The following is a 20,481-nucleotide window of genomic DNA, read 5'->3' as shown; positions in this document are numbered from 1 at the left end:
CATTTTTATATAATTTATATAACTTTTTATATTGTGTGTGAACATTTTGAAAAGCAGTCTTATCCAATAAAAAAAAGAAATTCAAGAAATGGTTCAGTTACTTGTTTATTTAAAAGAAAAGCTGTATACAAAAGTGCATGCAATGCAGTGGTTCATACAAAACAGCGAGAGTGCTGCTTGTTCTAGTCATGTGGTTGTGACGTCATCGTAAACAAATCCGTTCTACTCATCCAGACGACTTCGCAACGGCGCCGTTGCCAGATTTTTCCACTCTGGAACCCGTTCTCAAAAAATATCGTTTTGGGGCACCCAAAATGCCGGTGCTGTGTGGACACCAGGCCGAAACGATAAACAATTTTATCAGATTCACCTGAATCCGTTGCCGTGTGGACAGCCTCTTAAACTCAAATGTGCAATAGAACGACTCTGCAGGACGAACAGACTTAAGGCCAATTTATGCTGACAACGCAGTCCTCGCAGACGGTGTTGCAGACAGTGTCTGCGTAGCCCCCCCACCTTCGCAGACGCTCTGCGCGCACCTCCCAAAAATTGTGACCACCGCAGAAGCCTCGCAGACAGCGCCGCAGACAAGAGGGCTCTGATTGGTCCGCTGTACACGCACTTCCGCTTCTCTACTTTCCCGGTTTGGTTTGTTTTCACGACCGGCATTTTTAAAAACACGAGCGAAGATGGAGCAGCATGAAGAGCGGTTGATTGAGGAAGTACGTACATCTATACGACTCCAGTTCTAGTCATTATAAAAAAAAAAAAAAGTTCTAGTCATTATAAGTAACCGGAGGATAAACACTCCACTAACCACACCCACCAACTACTCCTAGCGACTTCGCGCCCCCTTGCGTTGTGCCGGTGAATAACATCGCGCACGCCTATTATCCCCGCTCAACAATAAATTACAACTGTCTGCGAAAAGCTATCTGCGAAAGCCTTGTCCCACGAGCATGCAGAGGCCTTTAGGTGGGGTTTACATTAGACCGTATCAGCGGATCATCAGATTAACGTTTTTAAAACGATTCGCGTGCACACAGCAACGCCAATACACGATTCGCGTGCACACAGCAACGCCAATACACGGATATGCTCGGCTCCGCAGGCATCCTGCGCTCCAAATCACTCCGCCCTGAACAGCGAGTGCCCTCTGGAGGGTGCGCACTCCCCGGCCCTGCGCAGCTCACAGAGCACGCGAGTGAAGCGCACGAGCAGTGATTCGGGACTGAGCCGCTGTGTGTGTGATCCCAGTGCATATCGGGCATGCGCGTCACTTACCACTTGCAAGTGGAAGGATGGCAAGTCTAAAGACAATCATAACTACACAATGGGCAGTATTTGCATCAGTATTTGCAGTATTTTCATACTTTTATACTCTTTAATGAAAGGTGATACAAGGCGGAAGCCCGCGCCGTTTTTCAGCAGTCGCGTCACATGACCAACGCCAGCGAATCAGGAAGGTGGATGTCACAGTGACGTTGTCCAATGACGACGCCAGCTAGAGCTCAGCACAGCGTATCCGCGTATTCTCAATGTTTACACAGCACCGGACCAGACACGATCTGAATTGAATACGTGGACCCTGGCGGATTCCCGTTTCCCGGCGTTTTAATGTAAACAGACAGTGCATCTGCGAAGAAAATGAGACAGATACGGTCTAATGTAAACTTGGCCTTAAAAACTCCTTTGTCCCTCACGCCATCAGACTGTACAACTCCTCTCTGGGGGAAGGAGGGGTAACAGGAGGACAGAGGACGGGAAGGAGCAGAAGCCTAGCCTAACAATAAGCAATACTGGACAACGTGCAATATAATATGCAATATAAAGTGCAATATCTCTCCTGCCCCCCCACCTTTTTTTTTCTTCCCCCCCCTCCTTCCCCTTCCCCCCTTCCTCTCTTCCCCATATCTTATTCTTTTTATATTTGTATATGCAAATACTTAATTTATTTTAATTTATCTAGAAGTTTTCCTCTATTTCTTTTCTCTGTTTATCTGTAATGATGCTGCTGGAATCTTAATTTCCTTGATGGAACCCGCCCAAAGGGATCAATAAAGTTTTATCTAATCTAATCTAATCTAGAACTATTCTTGGCCAATGTGCAATTTGTGCAATATGGGTGTATTTATTTTCTTATCAGTGCAATCTGTGTACATACAGAACCAAAACAATTCTGTTTGTACTATTTAAGTGCAATCCGCGTACATATAGAACCATACAATAGATTTGTTTATATTCTGTTTATACCATTTTACTAGTGCAACTCTGTATACTCGACTATTTATTTTTATACTTTATTTGTTCTCCCCTTTTTTTCTTCCTTCTTTTTTTTCTTTCTATAACTCATAATGAGTCAACAGCACCTTCAATTTCGTTGTACCTTTGGAAAAGTGACAATGACAATAAAGACTTATATATTGGGGGGTAAAAAAGCGACACAAAATTTTGGAACTGCTACACAAAATTACTATTGTGTAGCATTTTTTGTGACCAAAAAAAAAAAAGTCTCTTGAATGCTAGCGGACATCGCCACGACATAACCCCCCTTCGGGCTTTTCGGCCAGCGGGGGATATAAAGAAAGCAGTGATTTCTAAATTTGCTTTGAGTTGTATTTTGTACAATATGTATACAATACAATGTGTGTGCTCTGGATCAAAGAAGAAAAGAACCATCCAGACTGTTACCAGCAACAAGTCCAAAGCCATGTGCAAATAGTGTGCACATGATAATCCAAGACACAGTGTTAATGAACAGGCACAGGTCATACACGGAAATGGCAAACAAGCAACAGCTTGGTAATGAACAGCATGAACCAGAATAATACTTCGCAAAGTGTGTCTGAGTGCATAATCCTTAAGTTGTTTGTGTGTCTGTGTGTATGATTGAGAACAGTTGTCCATAATTAGTACTCAGCAGAGATGGGACCAAGTCACATGTGCAAGTCTCAAGTAAGTCTCAAGTCTTAACCTTCAAGTCCCAAGTAAGTCCCAAGTCTTTTTTGTCTTGGGCAAGTCAAGTCAAGTCAAGTCACAGGCTATGTCAAGTCAAGTCAAGTCCTATAATAAGTCAAGTCAAGTCACCTTAGGCGTATTGGCGTAATTTTAGCAGCAGAATATGAATTTAATACATTGAAAAGGCAATACATAAGTAAATGTCAGTAAACATCCCTGGCACATGTGCCCAACCTGTTAAATATTTGCATTTTAAATACTCGTGTTCTGTAAAATACATCATGGAATAAAACAAAACAGTAATAATGTCACAAAGTTATTTATTGATGGCAAAATTGATTGCAAGATTGAAAGCCAACTAAGTTTCTCACATTGTCATCAGCCAACAAGAAAAATAAACAGACAAAGTGTTATAAAAACATATTACGATAGGAGTCATTTTGAAGGAGTAATGTATTTTGAACTTCTTGGTTTGCTATGATAAAGTCAGAGGTATCGATGCCAGGTCCATAGTGTAAACACTCTACCATGTATTCCTATTCACAACTTAAACCTAGTTGATTGACCTTCCTGCTTTTTTTTCTTTTTTTTACTGCTTTAACTTGTTATAAGTATTATGTTTCATAGTTCACTCTCGCCTGCACAACAGATTCCATGATGCCTTGCATCACAAATTGCAGGTCTACACACTACTGCCTCATTCATTAATTTTTATATTTTATTTATTTCTGATCAGTGATGGGAATAACAGCAGCCGCTACTAACACCTTTACTTGATCCAGTAACAGGCCATCTAATTAATTATTAGGGATGCACCGAAATGAAATTTTGGGGCCGAAGTCGAACACTGTGTCTAATGCTGTACACACTATGTTTAATGTAATTGTACACCCTGAAGTTTAAGAACAGCAAAGGAAGATGAAAAATTCAGGGAGCTGTTTGTCTCATTTTTCACAATAAAATAAAACTAAACAATATATAAATAAATACATATAAATAGTAAATGCAAAAATTAATGAAAAAAACACCCCATTATGGTAGCCTACTCATGCAGAGAATTGGCATTCTGTTATGTGCGTAGTTAAAAGAGGGTAGGACGACACCTTGGGTTAACAGGGGCATGAGCTCCTCCAATCTCTAATCACGTCAGATGAGATGATTATTATTAATAAGATACACGTGGAGAAACCTGAAGTGACTTCGATGTATGTTTGTGCCAGTAAAAAAAAAAACCCAAAGGATAGAGAAATGTGTCAGACATAATTTAGGTCTCAAAAAGAAGACCTGTTCGCCCGTGCAAAAGTGACATCATCTTACCCCATATGACAAGCTACAGAGGTGTGTGCAAAAGCGCTCTCTCGCTCTCTCCCTCTCCGAGGCTGCCTCAGCCTGTGCGGAGCGGGGACATATAGAACGACTTTGGCGCGGGAGTCTTGGTTCCCGCTATAATAGATTGTTACGAAAATAAATGTTAAATGAAATATGCATCCCGCGCATTCCTTTCCACAGGAACTTTGCTCACAACGTTTCGGTCGTGGCTAACGCACTGTCCTCCTTACCACAAGTGCAATGTTTCGGGAACAATACGGAAAGGACAGTGCGCGAGATTCATCTTTCGTTGAACAATTACCCAGAGACTTTTTAAATGACCTCACTGGGAAATATCCAATGCACCTGTTCAGTTACAGAGTTGTGCTCTCTAAATTGTAGTCATTCAAACCATTGTTTTGGCGGCCTGGTAGCCTGATATACTAAATGTAAATTCATGGTTTGGATGACTGCACAATTTATTTTCGTAACACTGTTACAGCGGGAACCGAGACTCCCGCGCACAGTCAGCCTATTTTGCAGAGTTGAAGGCCCGGTCACACAGCGCTTTACGGCTTTATCACGGCCAAAACCCGTCAAAAAGTGCTCTCCCGTGAAGCAGACGATATTGTTCGTGTTGATGTCGAAGTTAAGACGTGTTACAGTCGATATACAGACGTGACAGGACGCAGGGGAAAATCGGAACGGCGTCGGACGCGGCAAAAAGTTTTGGACTGCTCAAAACTTTAGACCGCGGACAACCACGGCCGGCACACGTGGTAAAGACGTGCAACACGTGAAAAACACGTGATAATCAGTGTCCCGGCCGTTATTAAAACTTGGGGAGACGTGGTAAGACGCGAAAGTTTGGCGGTCTATCACGGGCAGAGCACGGTCATCGGACGGGTGTTACGCGTTGGTATCACGGGATATAGCGTGTGTTTAGCGGCTTATCACTGAGAAATGGATTTTTCCGCGTACATAGCACTGTCTAAGCCCGTTAAACGACGTCTCAAATAAGTTCTAAATTCGATTGATCACTGTCTAATCACTTCTGCATCACTTCTGATTTGCGGCATGTATAAATACCGTAATTTTCTGAGACCTCGGCACTTGCAGTCTAGATGTCAAGGGGTGAACATGAACCCTCAACGCTGTGATGTCCTCATGTTAATGCTCCAGCACCAACAGAACCAACTGATACAGGCTCAACATATCCTACCGCTTTTATATGCGCAGCAAGCCGCTCTTCCAACGACGCTGAGCCGCGGTTACCCGTGATTTGGCAGTGCTATGGCAGTGAAATAGCCGCCGACGGCCATACCCCGTACAAAGCACGGCAAAGCCAAAATTGACCAAAAATTACCACTTACGACCACGTCCACCAGATTTTTGTATCTTTTTGTATGTGATATAGACGCGGAGTGCTGTGTGACCGGGCCTTTAGTATTATTACTGTATTCAAACAGCGAGTGGCATGCCGGCGAATCCAAATCGTGGCGCTTTTTTCAATAGTGCATGATAGGCAGTGGGACGGAGTTTTCTTTTCTTTTTTGATCGGGTAGTGTGACGAAAAAAATGTGTAGGTTGCTGCACTGCTATTTCAAACGGCTATGATAAACTCCCCTGCCTCTATGCCCTGTGGACAGTCTGGCTAATGTACACGAACACACTTACACGAATTTGTACTGCTCATGAACGTGTACATGTTCACAAGCTGACCATTAGCTTAACCCTGAAACAGAACAACAGGGTAGGAAGCTGCTTATGTTATTCAGCATCACGACTGCAAAGTGCACAATCAGCTTACTACTACTGATATACAATATCATTAAACTTGACGTACCTACATTGCTTACCAGCATTCACATAAGAATTTCACAATAATAAACTGAATCCCTAGCTACATCTGCAACGGCTAAAATCCCCCTACCGCTCACTCTCATGGCTAACATTGGCTAACGAGGAGTTTAGCTGCTATCACCAAATAACAACACATTAATAAACTTACTGGGCAGAATGGATCTTCAAATGCCGGACGGAATTGGAGGTCGTGGTCTGGCTGTCAGAAATCGTCACGTTGCAAATCTTGCACTGCGCCGTTCGTCGTTTACCTTCTAGGCAGTAGCCCTTGAAGCCGAAAGTGATGACTCATGGGATGGCTGACATGTTGATATGATGTGAAATCTGTGAACACATCGTGGCATGGGGCGTGGTATATAGCCCACGCAGAGGGCGTGCCTGATGGACAGGGCGGTGACAACGCAACGGCAGTGCAATCAAAATTACTGAAGTATGTGCATATTACATTTTATTTTCACAATAAAAACACGATGGAAATAGCACTCAAGTCACTCAAGTCATCGTGTGTCAAGTCAAGTCAAGTCCCGAGTCTTAAACTTCCAAGTCCGAGTCAAGTCTCAAGTATTTTCATGTTTTGTCAAGTCAAGTCACAAGTCATGAAAACAGTGACTTGAGTCGACTCGAGTCCAAGTCCCCAAGTCTCAAGTCCCCACCTCTGGTACTCAGGTGACAGGGAGCGATGCGACGCGTGATGGACGTTGTAATGTGAGGTGTGTTGTGTAGTAAATGAATGTGCAGGTGATGGCGAACAGGCAGTAGATGTGACAAGTACATTGAGAATTTGCTGCCTTCAAGATGACCGCTCTTCCAGGGATATTTCAGCGAGACAATGCAAAACTACATTCTGCACACATTACAAAGGCATGGCTGTGGAAGAAGAGGGCGCCTGTCCCCTCTGTCCCCAATAGAGACTGTGTGGTGAATGTTGAAACCAAAATATGACAATGACGACCTCATACTGCTGCACACCTTAAGACCTGTTTACAGGAAGAACGGGACAAAATAACACCTGAAACACTTCATCCCTTGGTGTTTTTAGTCCCTAAACATCTTTTAAAGCTAGAAGGCCTTTCGATTTCATAAAATCGGTGAAATTTAGTTCCCTCTGAAATTTGGTCATTGTGATATATGTTTATTTCTGTTATATCTCACAAAAAAATGGCTGGGAAGTTATTTAATTTGAGGGGATTATTCCCCTACCAAATAACGTGCATGAAATCACTCGCTTTATGCAGTCAAGCAGAGGAAGGGAAGTCTGTGTGCGCATGCACAGGTTTACCTTCTTCTTCTTCTTTTCCTTCTTGTTTTGAATTTTATGACAGCTGACATCCAGTGTTGCATCTACAGGTTTACCTTTGAACGTGCACTGACAGTTAAATCATTCTTAGATTAGATTAGATAAAACTTTATTGATCCCTTTGGGAGGGTTCCCTCAGGGAAATTAAGATTCCAGCAGCATCATTACAGATAAACACATCACACACACACACATCACATTATCTCTAGCCGCTTTATCCTTCTACAGGGTCGCAGGCAAGCTGGAGCCTATCCCAGCTGACTACGGGCGAAAGGCGGGGTACACCCTGGACAAGTCGCCAGGTCATCACAGGGCTGACACATAGACACAGACAACCATTCACACTCACATTCACACCTACGGTCAATTTAGAGTCACCAGTTAACCTAACCTGCATGTCTTTGGACTGTGGGGGAAACCGGAGCACCCGGAGGAAACCCACGCGGACACGGGGAGAACATGCAAACTCCGCACAGAAAGGCCCTCGCCGGCCCCGGGGCTCGAACCCAGGACCTTCTTGCTGTGAGGCGACAGTGCTAACCACTACACCACCGTGCCGCCTACAGATAAACAGAGAAAAGAAATAGAGAAAACTTCTAGATAAATGAAAATAAATTAAGTATGTACATATACAAATATAAAAGAATAAGATATGGGGAAGAGAGGAAGGGGGGGAAGCGGGAGAGAAGTGGGGTAAGGGGAAGTGTATGTGTGTGTGTGTGTGTGTGGGGGGGGGGGGGGGGGGGGGAGATATTGCACATTATATTGCACATTATATTGCACATTGTCCGGTATTGCTTATTGTTAGGCTAGGCTACTGCTCCTTTCTGTCCTCTGTCCTCCTGTTACCCGTCCTCTGTCCTCCTGTTACCCCTCCTCCCCCCCAGAGAGGAGTTGTACAGTCTGATGGCGTGAGGGACAAAGGAGTTTTTAAGTCTGTTATGGCCCTTTTCCACTACCCTTTTTCAGCTCACTTCAGCTCGCTTCAGCTCACTTCAGCCCGACACGGCTCGCATTTCGACTACCAAAAACCAGCACGACTCAGCTCGCTTCAGCCCTGTTTAGCCCCTAAAACTCGCACCGTTTTGGAGTAGGGCTGAAGCGAGCCAAAGCGAGCCGAGTGAGGTTGGGGGCGTGAGCAGACACTCCCCTGTGCACTGATTGGTGAGGAGGAGTGTCCTCACATGCCCACACACACCCCGCGAGCGCGCTGGGATCTGTAAACACCGCAAACCCGGAAGGAGAAGAATTACGAATTACGAGAATTTCTGAAGCCTTATGCGCCTCGCCTCATCTATACGCTCTTGCCAGTATCTGTTGGCGTTGTCGGTGACAACAAGCCACAGCACCAAGACCAGCAACACTAACGACTTCATGTCCTCCATGTTTATTGTTTACTATTCGGGTCGTGAGACTACCGCTTAGAAGCTCACTGATGTCACTGTTTGCGCTGCTTAACGACATCACCTGACGTCCACCCACTTTCGCTAACTCCACCCAATGTGTCCACCCACTTCCAGCCAGCACGGTTCAGCGCGGTTGTAGTCGAAATGCAACTCCAACAGCCCCGCTCAGCCCGACTCAGCACGGCACGGCTCAGCCCGACTCAGCCGCGTTTGTAGTGGAAAAGCGGCATTAGTCCTGCACTTGGGAAGGAGCATTCTGTCACTGAACAGGCTCCTCTGGTTGCTGATGACGGTGTGCAGAGGGTGACTGGCATCGTCCATGATGTTCAATAGTTTGTCCATAGACCTCTTCTCTGCCACCGTCACCAGAGAGTCCAGCTTCATGCCGACCACAGAGCCAGCCTGCCTGATCAGTTTGTCCAGCCTGGATGTGTCCTTCTTGGATGTGCTGCCCCCCCAGCACACCACGGTGTAAAACAGGACACTGGCGACCACAGACTGATAGAACATCCACAGGAGTTTCCTGCAGATGTTAAAGGACCGCAGCCTCCTAAGGAAGTATAGCCTGCTCTGTCCCTTCCTGTATAAGTGATTGGTGTTGCAAGTCCAGTCCAGCTTGCTGTCCAGCCACAGCCCGAGGTACTTGTAGGAATCCACAGCCTCCACCTTGACTCCCTCGATCAGAACTGGTCGTGACCTTGGTCTGGACCTCCCAAAGTCAATGACCAGCTCCTTGGTCTTCGAGGTGTTGAGCTGCAGATGGTTCCTGTTGCACCACACAGCAAAGTCCCTCACCAGGCTCCTATACTCCTCCTCTCTGTTGTCACTGATACACCCAACGATGGCTGTGTCATCGGCAAACTTCTGAATGTGACACAGCTCCGAGTTGTAGCAGACGTCCGCGGTGTACAGGGTGAAGAGAAGAGGGGCCAGCACCGTGCCATGGGGTGCTCCGGTGCTGCTAATTACAGTGTCAGACATGATGTCCTTCAGCCTGATGTACTGCGGCCTGTCAGTGAGGTAGCTGGAGATCCAGGTGACCAGGCAGGGGTCCACTCGCATCCTGTTCAGTTTGTCCTGAAGCAATAGGGGCTGGATGGTGTTGAAGGCACTCGAGAAGTCCAAGAAGAGGATCCTCACTGTGCCATTTCCCTTATCCAGATGCGAGTGGGCTCGGTGTAGCAAGTAGAGGATGGCGTCTTCCACACCGACACCTGCCCAGTATGCAAACTGCAGACAGTCCTGGGCATGTTGTTCCTGGGGTCTGAGGAGGCTGAGGAAGAGCCGCTCCAACGTCTTCATCAGATGTGAAGTGAGTGCCACCGGTCGGAAGTCGTTCAGCTCGCTGGGCCGATTCTTTTTGGGAACTAGAACGATACATGATATCTTCCAGAGGCCTGGCACTCTCCCCAGCTGCAGGCTGAGGTTGAAGATGCGTTGGAGTGGTTCATCCAGTTCAGCAGCGCAGGTCTTCAGTAGTCGTGGACACACCTTGTCCGAGCCTGCTGCTTTCCTGGGGTGAAGCTTCCTCAGTTGACCTCTGACCTGGTCTGCAGTAATGCATAGAGGAGTCTGTGTTGAGGTGGGGGAGGAGGGGGCTGCTGTGATGACTGGGGGGAGGTGTGTTGAGGGAAGGAGAGATGGCTGCAGTGAGGGAGAGGGTGGGGGGGACGTGGGCTGGTTGAACCGATTGAAGAAGTCATTCAACTCATTCGCCCTCTCCACTGTCCCCTCAACGACTCTGGTCTTTGTATTGTGGCCTGTGATGGTTTTCACACCTTCTCAGACCTCCCTCATGCTGTTCTCCTTCAGCTTCTGCTCCACCTTTCTCCTGTAGCTGTCCTTAGCTTCCCTCATGCAGCGTTTCACCTCCTGCTGTGCTGCTTTCATCGCCTCCCTATCCCTGCTCCTGAAGGCGGCCTTCTTCCTGTTGAGGACAGCTTTGACTTCCTGTGTTACCCATGGCTTGTTATTAGGGTAACACCGTATAGTCTTAGCGGGGGTGACCATGTCTGCACAGAAGTTGTGGTAATCTGTCAGACAGTGTGTCAGCCCCTCTATGTCCTCACAGTGTGGGCTAAGCAGCACATCCCAGTCCGTGATGTCACAGCAGTCTCTGAGGGCATCTTCCATTTCAGGGGACCACCTGCTGATGGAGCTAGTTGTTGCAGGCTGCCTTTGAATCAGGGGGGTGTACTTCGGCTGTAGAAGAACCAGGTTGTGGTCAGTCTTCCCTAGTGGGGGGAGGGGTGTGACTCTGTATGCTTCCCTCACATTAGCATACAGCAAGTCAATTGTCCTGTTGTTCCTTGTTGGACAATCCACAGCCTGGTAAAAAGCAGCCAAAGTAGAGTCCAAAGTAGCGTGATTAAAGTCCCCAGAAATGATAATAAATGCTTCAGGGTGCTGTGTCTGCAGCCTTGCTGTGACAGAGTGAATCCTCTCACATGCAGCGGCTGCATCTGCCCTCGGAGGGATGTAAACACAGATGGTGATCACGTGACTGAACTCCCTCGGCAGATAATATGGCCGCAGGCTAATGGCTAGCAGCTCCAAGTCCGGGCAACATAAAACTGTCTTTACGGAGATATGTCCCGGGTTACACCAGCGGTTGTTAACATAAATGATGAGTCCCCCACCTTTGCTTTTCCCGCATGTGTTAGTGTCTCTGTCGGCCCTCACAGCAGTGAATCCCTGCAGGTTCACGTTAGCATCTGGTACAAGGTGTGTTAGCCATGTCTCCGTAAAGATAAATAAGCTGCTCTCCCGGTAAATCCGCTGGTTGTTCAGAGCGGAAAGCTCGTCGACTTTATTCGGCAGCGAGTTCACATTCCCCATGATAACGGAGGGAATGGATGGTTTGCAGCGCCGCCGGTTGTCCGCTAGCCTAGCCTTTAGCTTAGCTCCAGCTTTGCAGCCCCTGGGTTTCCTCCTCAGCTCGGCCGGGATGGGGTGTCGTATCCCGGCTCGTCCCATTGTTTTCAGGGCCAGCAGCTTCTCTCTCGAATAAGTGAGAAAACTGGCTCCTGGTTGCGTGTTAAAGTTAAATATATCCATGTTATATAAGTAAAACACACTATGTTTTCATAAGAAGAGCAAAAAAGTAAAAAAAAGTTGGAAAAAAAGAGGTTTAAAGAGCTAAAAACTACAGCGCTACTGGAGAGGCAGCCGTCTCACACAGCACCCAGAATGATATCCTGTTGCTAAATGAACAGCTGATCACACCGAGGTGCTCGCTGACCGCCGATATTTATTAGTTTGGTCCTGCGTTTCCTTTCCTTCGCAGCATAATGTCTTTTCTTCTCGCTTTCCGTTACTGTAGTCGGTCTTTCACGCTTCATTCGCACACTCACACTCGCCATTTTTCTCCCCTGTCTCAAATTTGTATCCCACAATGCCTTGCGCGAACGGGGAAAGCCCACCACGTGATACATGACGTAGTATCTTGAATTGGGTCATGGCGAAGCAGGAAAAAATAGCGGAGATTTAGGGCCACATGGCCTGAAATTCATTAATTGTTCTGTTTAAAAAAAAAAACCCTAATAAAATTGGAAGTCTGTGATTCGAATTAAGTAGCTTTCAGTCCACTAAACAAAAATAATTAGGTGTCGGGGAAAATTCTTTTTATGACCTACACTTGAAAAATCTGAAAGGCGGTCTACCTTTAAGTGTTGTGAGAAGGAATGGCAGCGTTACAAAGTGGTAAATACTTTACCGTCCCAACGTTTTTTTGAAATGTGTTGCATCAAAATTGAAATGTGTTTATTTTGAAAAAATAAAATCAAAATTTGTGAGGTAAAACATCAAATAATGTGCTGTTGTATTGTTACGAATGCAATACAGGTCAAAGATTATTTACCAATCATTGTTTTCAGTTTTAATAATATCAATTTCAACATACTGTCCCAACTTTTCCTGATTTGGGGTTGTAACATATAATAATTGATATAATAATCAAATAATCTCTGCCTATACCTGGGCAAGGTGTCTCCATGACCTAGCTGACCTTCCTGACCTCTGCCCCAAGTCCACACCTCTGTACAAAGAGATGGAAGGAGATACTCCTTCTCGGAGATGCCTAAAGTTGTTGAGTTGATTGCTCCAGCTTTGGCAAGGCTGCATCGAAGCAATACTGTTGGAGAAACTGCAAGGTAGAGAGCACAAAGAGGCATTTTCAGACAACTCTGTTAACTATGAGACTAATCCTGTAATTAAAGAGGAGTTATAGACCTAATCAAAGCCATTCATTGTTCATTTTACAACTAAAGAGTCTTAATATACCTGGTGACAGTAAGCCAGGTAATGATCTTCTGCGACTATGTCCATCTGTATCATCAATCCTAATGTCTGTCAGGCTGGCGCTCTTCTTGGCTTCCAGTGGCTCATGTAGACAGTGGGTTCTATCAGTTGTGAAGCTTTCATCAAAGACCTCCTCACAGTTATTACATGTTAAAGGGTCACTAGAAATGACCATGTCTTCAGATGAGTCATCTGTGACAGAGTCTTGTAATGTCATCAATGCAATATCATCTGAAAGTGTGGATTTAATATCGTTGCTCATGGTAAGTGGTGTCAATGAAGGAAATGTAGGTTTGCTGTTTTGGTCCAGTCTATAAGAATCCTTGAGTGATGTTTGACGGCTTGGAGGACACGAACCCTTACTTGAGACTGCCTCAAGCTGCTCGGAGTGGGACTGCTCAGACATCCTCTTGAGGTAGTCTTTTAGAGCCTGTTCATCAGGGTAAAGAGAGCTTTTGGTTCTTGTGAGGCATTGCTGCGGGCTTTCTGTTCTGTCAGTCATAGTCTCAGGGGCTGGATCGTTGTGATCCACTTCCTTTTTATCTGCTGCGCCATTACTGTGAGATTCATCCAGATCACTCTGACTGGGGCAGAAATCTCCAGGCAACACAACAGACCTCAGGGGGTCATGTGCTGTGGTCTCAGTTTTTGGTGTCAAGGCTGGAGATGCCTGCTTTGATTTTTGACCTTGCTTTGCATCTGATAGTTCCACCCCTAATGGGCAGTAATGGTTGTCAGAAATAACAACATGGTCGCCCTTATCAATCAAAGTGTAAAGAGGCTGCTTGCACTGGCCACATTTGTCCTCAGATTGCTGAGAGGAGTCTGGAAGGGGCAGCGAGCGAACCAAAGCCAAGCTGTGGAACTCGCCGCAGGCAATCTGGATCACGTATCTACCCGATAGATGTTCTACTTTTTGTGCTTTCCACACAGGGAACACAGTGGTCACCAGGCCCAACTGGCAGCCACTACCCCAGGCCCACACCTCATGCTTCCCTGACAGAGCTAATGTGTGCTGCGCCCCACAGGCCACATCCTGGATCCGGACCAGTTCAGGAGGGACAATTTCATCATCCACAATGCTGACAGGGGTAGGATTAGGGATAGCACTTAAACCGGAGATACCACATTGACCATAGGAGTTCTCACCCCACATGTGCACTATCCCTTCCTCTGTTAGGGCACCACAGTGAAAGCTACCCGTAGACACACGGACCACATGGTGGCCAAGTAAAGAGTTCTCCAGAACAGGCTCTACTGTCCGGGACTTCAAGTCTTGCTTCCATGGAAGCTCTCCAAAGCTGTAGACAAGGCCATCTGGACAAGAGGATATTTAACAGGTCAGTCTTAAAAACACTACTTTATTTTAAAAATAACAATGACATGCATGAGCTCACTTCATAGCCTACCTCTCAAAATTGAGTAAACCTAACTCTTAATAAATAAGACTGGCATGTACCATTTGTCAGCAGAACTCCATGACTGATCCCCAGTGCAGCCTGAAGCACAGGCTGTGGAAGGGAAACCCTCAGTGGTTTAACAGTCGATGAGTAACCCTGCCACCAGTGGGGCACACCCCGGTCATGTGAGCCTTCCTCTTCTTCAGAACTATAGAAAAAATGATAAAAGATACGCAGAGGCTTTTTTAGATGATATATAAAATGTTTTCATTTAAATTGCAGAATATCCAAACTTTCACCAGGTAGATCTAAATATACCCGGTATACTGTCTGTTTCAGTGTTCCAGCCAGTTTATTTCACCAGGGTACCATATCCTGCCCTCCAGAACTTACGCCCTTCCTTCAAATACCAACGGCATGCCCAAATTTATATGCACCCTGCTCATAATTTTCCAGAACTTTCCAAGCACCTGCCACATACATTCCACCACAGAAAGAAAGTGTGCTTTAACGAGTACTAACGAGTGTTGCTGACTTCCAGTGAAAGTAACACAGGTTGACCGATCACAGCACACTATTCGCATAGGGTCATAGTCATCCTCAGGGTTCCCGCTCACGCTCGTCACACTTGTCATTGACAAACATAATCCATTAGTGACGAAGAGAAAATTACTAGCAGTCGTCACAGTGACTAATGTATGTCATCTTTATCATAAGTCATCTTTTCTAGAAATCCCTCCACAAACCCCTTCGTTTGCCGAAACCCAACCCCAGTGAAGAGACGGTGGGAAGCCAGAGTGTAAACAATAAGCACGTGCTTGTGACCAATAAAAGTCAACTACGCATAATGACCAAATGAGCGCCAAGCGTTTGACCAATCCTGATGAATCTTAATTGGCCTGGTGTAGTGGTGTAATTATCTCTGCATGAACCAAACAATGGCACAGTCTAAGCTGATGAAGTTTATTGGGTGGGCTCCTTCAAGCACTGAAGATGATTTAAGGGCTGAAATAGCCATGGGGGAGGCACACTCAGAGCCCCTACCGCTCCTGAGCACATTGGACAGTGTCGGTAATATAGGGATCGGTAAAAAAACAATAAAGTGAAAGTGCTGTCAGCAGGCAAGACTGAAGGGAGCTATGTTTCAGGGGGCGTGGCGTGTTGAGTTGAGTTCCCGTGGGCTAATGCATGATGAAAAACATGGTGTCATTCTATGTTCGGTTCATAAATCGGGAAACTGTGATTCCTTCACTGATGGTTGTTCCCAGATTCTTCTTGACTCTGTTCAATTGTAAATCAAGTTTTGTGTTTAAGTAAAGGGTAAAGAGAGCCCTAATACCTCTTTTGAACAATTCAGTGTTAAAATAACCTTAAGTAAGCTCAAACTGAAGAGGTTTATTTGAGCTTGACTGAATTGAATTGAATTGAATTGAATGGAATGCCTTTGAATTGAATTGAATGCCACAGCTGTACAATTTCAAATTTCAGTGTAACTCCTCAGTGGTACATACAATATAAAAATAAAAGTCTAATATCAAATAAGTGTAATATAAAATATCCATCCATTATCTGTAGCCGCTTATCCTGTCCTACAGGGTCGCAGGCAAGCTGGAGCCTATCCCAGCTGACTATGGGTGAGAGGCGGGGTACACCCTGGACAAGTCGCCAGGTCATTGCAGGGCTGATACATAGAGACAAACAACCATTCACACTCACATTCACACCTACGGTCAATTTAGAGCCATCAATTAGCCTAACCTGCATGTCTTTGGGAACCCGGACCTTCTTGCTGTGAGGCGACAGCGCTAACCACTACACCACCGTGCCGCCTGCACAGAATATTGCACATAAAATTTTATTTTTAATTAATTAAATTTAAATTAAAACTTGATTTACAATTGAACAGAGTCAAGAAGAATCTGGGTGCCCCAAAACAAGTCTTTCTTATAAGCTGTTGGAGTGGAGCCCAAATTTTATAACAGAGCGGCCTAGCTGTATCTGTACAAAGATTTTAATTTTGTCAGTTTGGTTTAAATAAACCTGTATTAAGTCCACTTTGATATGTCGGTCACTAAGAAAACAATACAGACTAAGTGAAGAAAAAAGTAATAAAAAGTGAAGAATACTTCTTTGACTTGATTTTTCAAGGAAAAAAAGTGGAGAATATTTTTCAGAACCCAGGGGGAACCCTGCATCCTCTGTCAACCTTTTTGATTTATTACAATAAGAAGTCAGTGAAGCAAGGTAAATGTAAGTCTAAAAAAAAGCAGCAATGCCTACAAATGCACAAAAGAGAAAAGAACTGGTTAAAGTGGCAAGGGGCTCACAGAACTTAGTGTCTTTGTTTGCCAGAACGTAAGTAAATCTAGAAGTTTTAGGACTAAAAATTCAATCAAAATGTTAGGACCAATAGATCTAGACCAGGGGTCATCAAACTACGGCCCGCGGGCCGACTTCGGCCCACCACCCCCCTTTGACCAGCCCCCCAGCCCCCCACCACTTGAACCGGCCCTATGAGGCAATCCCCAAAAGTGGTCATGGCCTATTTTTTTTAATTGCTTTTTGGCAAATAATAACATGTCTGCATCTTGTATTTTGTTGATTTTATCAATTAAAATTGATATTTAGTTACAAAATGAACTATTCATATTTTCTGAATTTTCATCATATGCTCGTGATCAAGCAGTGACAGGCAGCGCATGCGCAGAGAACTGTCAGTGTTCAGGACAGCAAAATGGCGAGCGGTCAGCAAAAAGCTGACAGAGAGTGCAGAGTTTTTAAAGAACAGTGGACCACCGATTATTTTTTCGTTCAGTGTAAGGACCGTGCAGTTTGTCTTGTATGTAAAGAAAGTGTGTCGGTTTTCAAAGAATATAATCTGCGTCGTCACTACGAAACCCGCCACAAAGAGTATGCTAGTTTGCGAGGGCAAACAAGAGAAGACAGGATTCGGAGGATGAAATGCGGACTGGCTGCACAACAGAATGTATTCCTTCGCCAAACCCAGATCAACCAGGCTGCTGTCCGACCTGGCTATAAGGTAGCTCACCTACTAGCTACCCATGGAAAGCCGTTTACTGATGGGGACTTTGTTAAAGTATGCATGCTTGCTGTGGCCGAGGAGGTGTGTCCCGACAAGAAGGATGCGCTCAACGCGGTGAGTCTCTCCGCACCTACTATGACCAGGCGAACCGAAGATTTGGGGGACAACGTGTATGACCAGCTGAATGAGAAAGCGTCAGAATTCGAGTTTTTTGCTTTGGCCATGGATGAGAGCAATGACGTGCAGGACACAGCACAACTGCTGTGATCTATTGCTCATATTATTATAATTTCACTGTTTTTTTAAATGTATTTATTTTATAGGCCTATTTATTTGACCTTTATTAAGTGCTGCACACAATTATTATTAATATTATTAATAATATCAACAGGCCTACCTACAATTTATAATTTTTCACTCACCTTTGCCAGTGTCAATCACCTCAACTAGGCAGATGTTTCTTACCTTGACAGCTTTGATGTTATTTTTATTAGAAAATAAATAAATGGAATATCTGTGGTATTTCAAATTAAAACAAAGTGTGAAGACTCGATTACTACTTTTGCAAACCACTAGTAAAGATAAACAAATATGTGCCAGGAATCAAGTGTTGATATAGTAGTGGGGATATAGTAGTGGGGATATAGTAGTGTGGATATAGTAGTGGGGATATAGTGGGGATGGCTGTGCCAGGCTCGTAATCTCTACTACACAATGAGGCCTGCTGGTGGTCATATTTGTCTGGGTCATACAATTCTATGTTATATTGCTGACCCGACCCCAGCCCCCCATCACAGTCAGGAACGACAATGTGGCCCCCAAAGAAAAAAGTTTGGTGACCCCGATCTAAATGTTAGGTCTTTACAGTTAAGTTGCTGTACGTCAATTTGTTTGTTGTTGGCTTCCTACATTCTCGTAAGAATATGGATACTGTGCCCAGATAGGTCCCATAAAAGTAAAAATACAAAAATAGAAATTCTTATCATCAAAAATAGAAGCTCTTATAATCCCACGAAATGGTAATGACAAACGATCGCATTCTTGGTTCTTTTCCAAGAGGAATTTATGCCCTCTTTTTAGAACAGCTTTTTCTGTGACTAAAGAGGCCTATTCTTGACTTGCATAATCTTCGACAAAACTCGCATGTATGTTGTATTGCGTGTGTCAGATACTGGAATTGTTATAAGAGTGATTTTTCTCTTCTCTCTCTTTGACTCTCAGTCCTGGACTCTCTTTCCATCAGCAGTCTTTATACCCATTGAGACTGTACTTTTCCATTTGGATCTGTCTTCTGCAATCTTTTCCCAAGAGTCCATAGCTATGTTAGCAGCTCTCATATCTCTTTTGCAACAGTCTATGAAGCCTAGTTTTGGTTTTCCACAAGACCGTGTTCCCTTCTCCAACTGTCCATATAATATAACTGTCCATATAATATATCCTTCGGGATACGTCCATCAAACATTCTGGTGACATGGCCTAACCGACACAGCCTTCTTTTTGTGAGAAGAGCAAACATGATCTTGTAAGCAGAGGTCTTTTTAAGGTGCTTGAGAAGATCGGATGTCCACCTAAGCTGAAGTATTTCATCGAATCCTTCCACACTGGTATGCAAGGAACTGTCCAGTTCGATGGTTCAACTTCATTTCCATTTCCAATACTGGGTGGCGTTAAGCAAGGCTGCATTCTTGCCCCAACTCTCTTTGGGATATTTTTCTCTATAGTTCTGTCAAATGCTTTCAAGTCATCTAATGATTGGCTGATTAGCTTTTTCAAGGACAGTACTGTTTGTGATGTGATCTTTCCAGGACATGGAAAGGATGTGTCTGATACATCGAAGGTGGAAAACATTTAGTCTTTGCTCTTGGTATGTGTATGTTGACCAACTCTCTGAACCATACAGAAGAGTTGATAGAACGCATGCCTGGTAGAGCTTGGGATTTTCCCAGACTTTTTTACCGAGTCTTGACATGGTAGAGGAAGCTTTGCCTATTCTTTTGTTGATATCTAAGTCTAGTGATAAGTTACTGGTTACGGTGGCACCAAGATAAGTGAAGTCTCATCTCATCTCATTATCTGTAGCCACTTTATCCTGTTCTACAGGGTTGCAGGCAAGCTGGAGGCTATCCCAGCTGACTACGGGCGAAAGGCGGGGTACACCCTGGACAAGTCGCCAGGTCATCACAGGGCATAAGTGAAGTCATCGATGATATTGAGTTTGTAGTCACCAATCTTGATCTCCGGGACCTCGCTGAAATTTTGTCCCATAATTTCTGTTTTTCATGTTGATCTTAAGACCAAAGTCACTGCAGGCTTTGGAGAACGAATTAATGAGGCACTGGAGTCCTTCTTCACTGTGAGCAACCAGGGCATCATCATCAGCAAATAGAAGCTCGCGAATGAGAACACGCCGTACCTTGGTTGCAGCCTTCATACGCTGTAGGTTGAAAAGTTTGCCGTCAGATCTAATGTGAAGATAAACACCATCATTAGATGGCTTGAAAGCATTTGACAGAACTATAGAGAAAAATATCCCAGAGAGAGTTGGGGCAAGAATGCAGCCTTGCTTAATGCCACTCAGTATTGGAAATGGATCTGAAGTTGAACCATCGAACTGGACAGTTCCTTGCATACCAGTGTGGAGGGATCTGATGAAATACTTCAGCTTAGGTGGACATCCGATCTTCTCAAGCACCTTAAAAAGACCTTCTCTGCTCCAAGATCAAACGCCTTGGTAAGATCAATGAAGGCCATAAACAAGGGTTGCCTCTGTTTACGGCACTTCTCTTGAAGTTGTCTTAGGGAGAAAATCATATCCACAGTACAGCGTCCGGTCCTGAACCCGCATTGAGACTCAGGGTAGACATGTTCACCTAACATCTGGAGTCGTTTCAATGCAACACATGCGAA

At 44.8% G+C, this 20,481-nt stretch overlaps 1 protein-coding gene across 2 annotated transcripts in view; it reads right to left on the bottom strand.

Annotated features, from left to right (window-relative positions):
- als2a (alsin Rho guanine nucleotide exchange factor ALS2 a) overlaps positions 1–20,481 on the bottom strand; it is a 101,267-nt gene that overhangs the window by 60,026 nt on the left and 20,760 nt on the right. For both annotated transcript variants that reach the window (XM_060930152.1, XM_060930153.1), the window contains exons 3-5: positions 14,591–14,739; positions 13,114–14,448; positions 12,808–12,976 (exon numbers count right to left, since the gene is read on the bottom strand). In XM_060930152.1, the coding sequence (XP_060786135.1) occupies positions 12,808–12,976; positions 13,114–14,448; positions 14,591–14,739 (1,653 nt within the window). The remainder of the gene's footprint in view (positions 1–12,807; positions 12,977–13,113; positions 14,449–14,590; positions 14,740–20,481) is intronic.

Source organism: Neoarius graeffei, chromosome 9, assembly GCF_027579695.1.
Source record: "Neoarius graeffei isolate fNeoGra1 chromosome 9, fNeoGra1.pri, whole genome shotgun sequence".
NCBI lineage: Eukaryota > Metazoa > Chordata > Actinopteri > Siluriformes > Ariidae > Neoarius > Neoarius graeffei.
Note: the sequence above shows the minus strand (reverse complement) of the source record. Positions and strands in the feature narration are given on the sequence as shown.